Source organism: Periophthalmus magnuspinnatus, chromosome 8 (assembly GCF_009829125.3).
Source record: "Periophthalmus magnuspinnatus isolate fPerMag1 chromosome 8, fPerMag1.2.pri, whole genome shotgun sequence".
Taxonomy (NCBI): Eukaryota; Metazoa; Chordata; class Actinopteri; order Gobiiformes; family Gobiidae; genus Periophthalmus; species Periophthalmus magnuspinnatus.
In genome coordinates this window covers 11,589,163-11,598,533 of record NC_047133.1, presented here as the reverse complement: position 1 = coordinate 11,598,533, position 9,371 = coordinate 11,589,163, and the positions used below count along the sequence as shown (strand labels likewise).

Here is a 9,371-nt window from a genome sequence, read left to right as displayed (position 1 = left end):
AATTATTAAAATGCAAAGAAAATATGGACTGTACTTCAGGGCTGCTGACTATATTTGGTGACTTTCTCATTGCATGTATTGTATTGTATTTATTGTAATAAAGGCAGTTCAAATGCACAAGCTAATGCACCTTTTTCATTATTAATAGAGAACCAAACTTGGGCTGGCATTATACAACACACATTTTTGTAACCTTCCCCCTTAACATATAGGTAGAAGTCAGAACTATATATTTACATATTTAAATTTTTTGCACACTGTATATTCCACAGCATAGCATTAAATGTATCTTTCTCCATGGAGCCAACCACCACCAGGCCAAGTTACCTGTCAGATCTATGGTATTTTTGAGCAAACAAACAAATGAATGCAGTATACATAAGTGTAATACCATTCTCCCATTCCAGACAGTAACTAACAACATCTCCATAGAGAAAAATTACATAGTGCACTTTTAATTAAAACAACAAATTAAAAATAGCATTGATTATTCAATTCAGACTAGCTTGCAAGACCTTTTTTCTGAAAAGATAAAAACATTGTCACATTTATTTGTATTCATATTTTAAAGAAAAAAAAAAACATAACAAATGTTCAAATTATTTCATATTGTCAGCAGAAAGCTTTTGTCACTTGGTGATGTATTCATAGTGTAGAGAACGACTTACTGTTAGACTGTGTATGCTGCTAAAAAAGTACTCTGAAAAGTACACTTTCTTAAAAAAAAAATTAAATTAAATGGAATTGACTTCTGTCCACCTCTGATTACTATGAAGAAACAAAAAAAAAAAAGCCCTCTTACAATAAAGTTAATGTTATGGCATCACCGCACCATAGAGGGCAGCACTGAGAGACATTGGTGACAACATTACACATCGCTGAAGAAGATTTCCAACAGGGAAGCTTCCGGTGCAAACAATTCACACATTTCTCTTGGTAATGCACGATTTAAACTAAAGATCGCCCTTTTCTGCTATTAGTTTGTAACTTACACTATGTATTTTTATGCAGACGAATGGTAAAAGCTATAAAGCACTTGCAGAATACCCTGAAAATGTTTGATAAGCCAATTGCTAAATAGTCGGCTATCTATTCAAGCTAATATTGCGGAGATGCATGGTTCGCACAGTGCATGGATATATTAAATGTTTTATGATTTTTACATAAGATTAGACCATGTTAAGTCATAGTATGACTTGTGGTAAAGTCCTGTTTATTCTGGGTATATTATTTGGCTTTTGTTAAGTCTTTGTTTGGACTCGTGGTAGTTCTGGTTTAGTCATTATTAAGTTCTGGTTTTGTACTGGTTCATCCTTAAGTTAGTGCTGATAGTCTATTGATTTCGTCCTGATCCAGTCAGCTACTTGTGTTAGTCCTGGTTTATCCCTTGTGTTAGTCCTGGTTTATCCCTTGTGTTAGTCCTGATTTAGTCCTTGTGTTTGTCCTGGTTAGTCCTGTTTTAGCCCTTGTGTTAGTCCTGTTTTATCCCATGTGTTAGTCCTGGTTCATCCCTTGTGTTAGTCCTGGTTCATCCCTTGTGTTAGTCCTGGTTTAGTCCTTGTGTTAGTCCTGGTTTATCCCTTGTGTTAGTCCTGGTTTATCCCTTGTGTTAGTCCTGGTTTATCCCTTGTGTTAGTCCTGGTTTATCCCTTGTGTTAGTCTTGGTTTATCCCTTGTATTAGTCCTGGTTTAGTCCTTGTGTTAGTCCTGGTTTATCCCTTGTGTTAGTCCTGTTTTAGCCCTTGTGTTAGTCCTGTTTTAGCCCTTGTGTTAGTCCTGGTTTATCCCTTGTGTTAGTCCTGGTTTATCCCTTGTGTTAGTCTTGGTTTATCCCTTGTATTAGTCCTGGTTTAGTCCTTGTGTTAGTCCTGGTTTATCCCTTGTGTTAGTCTTGGTTTATCCCTTGTGTTAGTCCTGGTTTAGTCCTTGTGTTAGTCCTGGTTTATCCCTTGTGTTAGTCCTGTTTTATCCCATGTGTTAGTCCTGGTTTAGTCCTTGTGTTAGTCCTGGTTTATCCCTTGTGTTAGTCCTGGTTTATCCCTTGTGTTAGTCCTGGTTTATCCCTTGTGTTAGTCTTGGTTTATCCCTTGTGTTAGTCCTGGTTTAGTCCTTGTGTTAGTCCTGGTTAGTCCTGGTTTATCCCTTGTGTTAGTCCTGTTTCATTCCATTGTTAGTCCTGGTTTAGTCCTTGTGTTAGTCCTGGTTTAGTCCTTGTTTAGACCCACTTTACTCACATTTGTGTTAAAATTAATTGTACATAAATTGCTGTGTTTTTTCTTTCTTCTCCAGTGGTTTATTATTGGATGAGACTCTGGGAAAGAAAAGTTAAGCCTACAATAACCAGCCATGGCATCACTAGTAAGTACAGCCTACCTCAAGATTAAAGTAATATGCAAAACTCAATACCTCAGGATTCTTGGCCTTTTCCAGCTTTTCTCAATTACATAATGTTTCACTCAATCAGAAATGTTCTTAAAATGTAAAAAAAATCTGCATGCAAAATTGACTGTACAATAAGTGAAAAGACTAAATAAATTACAGGCCTAATATTTAAATTTTGCTCACAGGGAAGCAGCAGTTCTTCTGGCACAGAGTACATAGTGCGAGTGCCCAAGTGAGTAGCTTGGTTTTTAAACTTTTAGATGATCAGAGCTAATTTCTTTCTTGCCTGATCATTGTAATGTGTGTTTTTGTTTTCAGAAATACCACTAAAAAGTACAACATTATGGCGTTCAATGCAGGAGACAAAGTGGCTTGTTCAACATGGACACAGGTTGGTGCTATAGTTTGTTTATATGTTAAAGGTGCATTATATAACTTTGGTGGACGGTCTTCAACCTGCTTGTCCTTATGCCTTTAATTACATTTGTATGGGTGTAATCTAAGTTTAGTAGTTTAATTGGCGTTGTGGCTAATTGGTTTGTTCTTGTTTTTCCTCAAATGTAATTGCATTTTTGCAACATGAACATCTATGAAAACTCACATAAGGTATAGGATCGACCAGCCTGGAAGGGGTGATTCAGGGGCAATAAAATCAATTATGATTCAGGGTTAGATTTAGATTTCCTTTTAGGATGCCAGTTGTTTAATTGCACATTGCTGCTGATTTTCAAGTAAGAAAGTCAGGACTAATCTTGTTTCACAATCCTTGGTTTCAAGATAAAAAAAAAAAAAATCATTCAGTAAAATTTTCCATTAAAAATATATAAATTGAAGTCAAAATTGCAATTTGAATGGTTATATCAAGGAAACTAGTTTATAATTCTGCAATCCTTGTGATTAGTTAGTTTAGCTGTTAATATTTCACCTAGCTCCTGGATATCTTGTGCTCGAATTCTGAATCTTGAGTTTTAAAACTGATTGCAATATGTGTCAGAAAAATTATAATTACATGTTTTTCTAATCATCTTCATTCCCAGGCTCGTATGGAACGCGACATGAGTGCACGGCGTATTTATGGAGAAGAGGAGACGGCTGAGGGAGCAGCGGGCAGTGAGTTTGGGAAAAAACAGAGGGAGGAAGCACGGAGGAAGAAATTTGGAATTGTCACCAAAGAGTTTAAAGTAGAGGACCAGCCTTGGATCCTCAAAGTCAATGGGAAAGCGGGTAAGAGGTGAGTAAAAACGTGCATTTACAGTTTTTATACATTTTATTTTCAGATTTGTCATGAGTAAAAAAGTGGAAAAGCAATTAGGCTAAAATATGACTGTATATGAAGTGACAAAGTTAATTTGTGAACTTTATTTCAACTTTGTTTTAAATTTGTGGGACTTAATATGGATTTTAAAAACTAAATATCGGCAAATACACCAATTGCCGGTTATTGACCACAGCACCATATTGATATTGGCTCAAAACATCCGTATTGAGCCATCCCCCAAATTTTCTAACCAGGTTTTTATCATTTGTGGCAGGTGGAGTTTCTATGTTCTCCCCATGTCACTGTGTTTTTCTCTGGGTACTCTTCTTTCCTCCTCGACCTAAAGTAAAATGATCTAATCCTTTAGCCTTGTTATCATGACAGGTTACCCAAAAGCCATAGTTGAAGAATGAGTTCAATACTTACTTAATTACTGTGAGCGGGCTTGCATCTCCACAGACCTAACTCTTATTTGTCCTCCTCCTACATGTTTCCAAGGAAATGTTCTTTTGGCTATAATCTTGCATAAAAATCAGTATGGCATAAAATTTTTTCTAAGCATGGTTTTAACTTGCTGTTTCCATGAGATCATGCAGTGGTATTATCACTCAATTTATTTATTTGTCATTTACTTTGTAATAATTTGGTTATCCAGGTTCAAGGGAATAAAGAAGGGTGGTGTTACAGAGAACGCGTCGTACTACATCTTCACACAGTGCCCTGATGGTGCGTTCGAGGCCTTCCCGGTGCACGGCTGGTACAACTTCATGCCTGTGGCCAAGCACCGAACACTCACAGCGGAGGAGGCCGAGGAAGAGTGGGGCAGGTAGGAGACTTAGACCTAGCACAGGGTTACTTCAGTCAAATGAAGGATGAAAAGGGGCTGCCTTTTAAACTGATGTATGTTTATTGTTTAATAGTATCTTACCTCAGAATAATCTATTAGCCCCAGTGTGATACAGAATTCTGACTAAATGAGATTCCTTACATCCCAGAAGAAACATTAGCTGTTACATTTTAAATAATTTCTTGATACAATTCTATAGCACAAAAGTCATGAGTTAGATTTTAATCAATACCAAATATCAATATACAACCTGACTGGGCTATCAAAGTATCAATTCTCATGCAAAAATATGCTAACTCAAAGCAGTAAATAATCCCAGTAAACCTCAGTGAGTCATGCAATAAATATTTTAATCAGAAAAGGGTCAATTTTTAAAATACATTGTCACGTTTTAGTTTAGCCTGCACATAGAGGTAAAATTCTTTATAGTAGATATTGATCCCATAGAGTCCATCATACTTGCCATACTACATATTACCACCCTGTTTGTTTGCAGCTTCACTGCCTTTATCATTCAGTCTGTATTCTACTGTTTCATTTCAGGCGAAACAAAGTAGTGAACCATTTCAGCATCATGCTCCAGCGCCGTCTGAGGGAGCAAGAGCGCGGAGAGGACGATGAAGACGAGGGAGAGAAAGGGGGCAAAAAGAAGAAAAAGGGCGGAGGGCGAGGGGGGGACCTGCGCATACACGACCTGGAGGATGACCTGGAGATGAGCAGTGACGACAGCCACAGCAGTGGAGGAGAGGGTAAGGACAGAACACAGTTACATGCAATAATAACAAATGCAGGGTTACCACAGAGTTGTGCTGACACTAGGGACATTATTGTAATGGCTATACTCTAATATGTTTTATGAAATCAAGTGGTTCCTAGGTCATCAATTGCAGCCCATCTCGTTGTCATTGTCCACAGGCATGTGTCCACTGTTTGGTTAGCATGTGGCTAATTTACTAAGGATACATCAGTGTATGCATTTCTAGCCAAAGTTAAAAGAAAGTATTTTACTTTACTTTAAATTCCTAAACCCAAAGCTGTTCTTCTATGTGACTGTTTTAGATGGTGAGAGCAAACCTAAGGCTAAAAAAGATGCTGGAAAGGGCAAAGGGAAGAAGAAGAAGAAAAAGGGCAGTGAGCACGAGGCTCTGGAGGACAGTGATGATGGAGACTATGAAGGACTGGAGGTGGACTACATGTCCGACGATAGCAGGTATAGGCCTGATATTTCGAACAATAGACTCTTCAAAAGTGAGTTAACATACTAAAATCTGAAATGGAGCTAGCATGATGTTATTTAAATTGATAAACTTGCATTGGCCTCAGGATATCATAAAATAACCACTTGGTTCAACTTGAGCTCTCGATAACGATATATAGGCAATATTTGAACAATGCATCAGGAATGTGCTAATGTGCGCCTGTAAACGCACTAACATGTGCCTCTAAATGTCATTGTTCAAGTATTTTACCTAACATGAAGGGGCCATAAAATAAAAATTTAAATAAAAAAAATATCACTTTATACTGATTTTGATATATATCTCCCACCTCTGATTTTAGGTTATTTATTTTTTGTGGCTCGAAAATAGTAGATCAGCTAACACATTTTTCTCTACAGTAGAAATGCATAGCATATTAAAGGGTTTATTATTTTAGGTTTTTTAAATGTATTTTATTTTTTTTTACTTTTCTCAATTTACAGTAATTGCATTTGTTTTAATTCCAGTTCAGAAGAGGAGCCAGAGAAGGGGAAACCAGCCAAAGCAGACGAACACCCCAAAGGTTGGCTTGGTTAATGTAATTCAGTTGTTGGAGCAATCTTTAAACTTTTCAAGTATTTGAGAGGACTGATTTGAACAGCTAAGCTAACACTGAACAACTATGTCATGTTATTTTTTTTTTTTTACTATTAAAAGGGATTGATGAATTGTCTGAGAGTGAAGAAGAGAGTGAAGAAGAGAAACAGAACGAAGAGGAAACCAAAGAGGAGGAGGAAGAGGACGATGGGAAGAAGACCCCTGTCCAGCCAGAGAAGAAGAAGAAAAAAGGTGAGATCTGGCAACCACTCTTTGTGCTCCTAGAGTGAAGTATTTGATAATGAATGAACGTTCATATTGTGCATTTTTAATCTATCAGCAGACAGCAGTGGTGAGTCTGAAAGCTCAGATGACAGCGACATAGAAGGAGAGACGGCATCAGCTTTGTTCATGGTGAGAATGTTAGCTTTGTCCTAAAAGTATGGCAATAGCAAGAAGTACATTGATATGATGTAGTATTGCTTCATAATATCCCAACTATGTGAAGTGGTATATAAAATGCTAAATATTGCTATTGGATATGGGTTAAGTTTGGCGTTACAGTGGTGTGAAAAGAAAGAAAAGATACAAATGTAACTACAATTGGATGAATCCTGGATGACTGCCAGAGGGCAGTGCTAAAAGTACTGAATGATTCACTGAATGTGAAAGCACTGAAGTAGGGATGACAGTAGGGATGAAATAGAGCTATGTTTTTTTCATGACTACTGGTACCATTGTTGCTTGACCCAAATAACTTATTTGGTAATTTCCTGTCATATCAATGAACTAAAAAGCGCATTCCTTTCAGAAACCCCTTGTTATAAAGAGTTCTGAAACACCTGTGTTGTTGCTGTTGTTGTTAGAAAAAGCGCACTCCCCCAAAGCGTGGAGGGGGGCGTGGCTCGGCTGGCAGCTCCAGGACAGGAAGTCGTCCTGGGACTCCCTCCATCGACTCTGGCTCCACCTCCAGCACTCTGCGGGCTGCAGCCAGCAAGCTCGAGCAAGGTGTGCATGTGCTATTTTATTCATACCACACTATTACACTGTGACACTGTACTTGACTGAACTGTGCTGTCCCTTCCCCAGGAAAGAGACAGAGCGGCTCGGCCACAGACACTCCTGCTGCTAAGAGGCTCAAAATGGAGCCCAACAGTCAGAGCCCTGCCCCATCTGGGAAGAGCACGCCTCAGCCTGCATCTGGCAAATCTACCCCGAGCTCAAGGTACACAGCACTCACTATCTGCAATTTTTATGAAAAGCATTGGCATTGCACTTAGATTTGCAATTTGTTTTAATAATGTTAGCAGCTTTTGCACAGAATAAGACCCCATTTCAACCAGATGTTCTAATTTATTGCCTGAATAATTGTTATGACATTTTAAACCATTTTAAAAGTCTGAAATATGAACTGCCAAACTAATACAAGAATCACATTCAGAACATGTTTGTATAGATCTAAACTACAGGGTTAGCAGTTTATGTGGAAAGAAGACAGAATGCTTAGAATGTTGAAATGAGAATAATCAAGAACCTAATTGTACCAGGGTCCCCCACTTTTTAAAACCTCTGATTTCCTGTTTGCTCTCCTCCACAGTGATGTCCAGCTGACAGAAGAGGCCGTGAGGAGGTACCTGATTCGGAAGCCCATGACGACCAAAGACCTGCTCAAGAAGTTCCAGACCAAACGCACCGGTCTGAGCAATGAGCAGACGGTCAATGTGTTAGCTCAGATACTCAAGAGGCTCAACCCAGAACGCAAAAATGTCAATGACAAGATGCATTTTTATCTCACTGAGTAACTACAGACTGAAGCAAAGACTGAAGATCAATCATAAGTTGTACATTTTAGTTGGACTATTGCACAAGTATTAATAATTAGCTAAACTTTTCTAATAAAATAATGAACACATTGTTTCCTGGAGTCTAACCCTTTCCCTTTGCAGTGGTCCAAAGTTATTCCTCTTATGCATTCTAAACATCCTAATTATTCACCACAATGAGTTTATAAGCTCTTTTCACGACTTTGAGGCCAGAGTGGCATTTCCCGGTGTCACGGTAAAGCTAACAAATGGTAGTGTGCTAACGGTGCACCTCCTGTTTAGTAGAGAATAAAATGCTGTATAATTAGACGCAAACAACAGACACTGGTTTCATTTTAACCCTCAGAGCTGATTTTATAATATATCTGTATTGGGGCAAACAACACTTGGCTGGGGCAAACCACAGTTTATTGGTTATGCAAGTGATAATCTGATAAAGTTTTAGCATCTTAACTGAACAAGGGTCATACCGTTAACCTGGCAAATATATTACAGTGCTAACAAGCTCTGTAATTTTGATCTGGAATTGCGCCCTTTGAAATTATTTGCAAAGAGAAGGGTTCCCAGGGGAATTTTAGTCCATCACACAACCCATTGACCTCCTTTGATAATAATACATTGTAGTTTTTGGCTAAATTAATGTGTAAAAATATACCCACATATTTTATTGTTTAACTTTTACAAAGTATTTGTTGGAAAATATTCTAAAAAAACAGAACTGACTGAAACAGATCAGCAAGGAGATGGGAAGATGAGTGTTAGAGTTTGATTACTCAAACACCACCTCAATCCAGTTTTCAGCACAAGGTTAACATATCCCAGCATCAGGGGCAGCCCAGCCTATAAATAGATTAAGCAGCTGCTTAAGGCCCCCAAGAGCCCATACATTTATATTGAAAATAATGATTGGGATTGGATTTTTTTCTAAAAACTAAATGTTACTCAGGTGTTTATACTAGTGTACATATCTATCAATTAGATGTGTTTTATTTCCAGTAGCTAGAAATGTGCTGCCTACATTTTTTGAATGGGAAGTTGGTGTGAGCAGCTACATGTTCACACCAGTGTGAAGGACCCCTCCCCTCCAGGTGCACTGAGGCAGCAGAGGGACGTTTGAGTGGGTGTTTTACAAGCTTAAAGAGTAAAGGTTAGTGAAGTTACGTTTATCTAAAGTACGGGACAAAGCATGAAAAGCCCCAGAGGAAGTTCGTTTTGAGGAAAGCGGGACTTTTCAGAGAGGACTCAAAGTACGTCACAGTTTTACA

At 38.2% G+C, this 9,371-nt stretch overlaps 1 protein-coding gene across 2 annotated transcripts; it reads left to right on the top strand.

Annotated features, from left to right (window-relative positions):
* Positions 1–861: 861 nt before the first annotated feature.
* Positions 862–8,198, top strand: gtf2f1 (general transcription factor IIF, polypeptide 1). Of its 2 annotated transcripts, none has more exons than XM_033971865.2 (14): positions 862–936; positions 2,290–2,358; positions 2,568–2,614; positions 2,701–2,773; positions 3,420–3,613; positions 4,296–4,466; positions 5,031–5,236; positions 5,547–5,697; positions 6,214–6,269; positions 6,404–6,535; positions 6,624–6,697; positions 7,150–7,291; positions 7,373–7,508; positions 7,881–8,198. In XM_033971865.2, exons 2-14 carry the CDS (start codon positions 2,347–2,349, stop codon positions 8,083–8,085), a joined length of 1,599 nt encoding a protein of 532 aa, XP_033827756.1. In that variant the 5' UTR covers positions 862–936; positions 2,290–2,346; the 3' UTR covers positions 8,086–8,198. The 2 variants fall into 2 exon arrangements, with proteins under 2 accessions (XP_033827756.1, XP_033827757.1); XM_033971866.2 differs by having other exon boundaries at positions 921–936; positions 6,627–6,697; positions 7,881–8,132.
* The last annotated feature ends 1,173 nt before the right edge of the window (positions 8,199–9,371 follow it).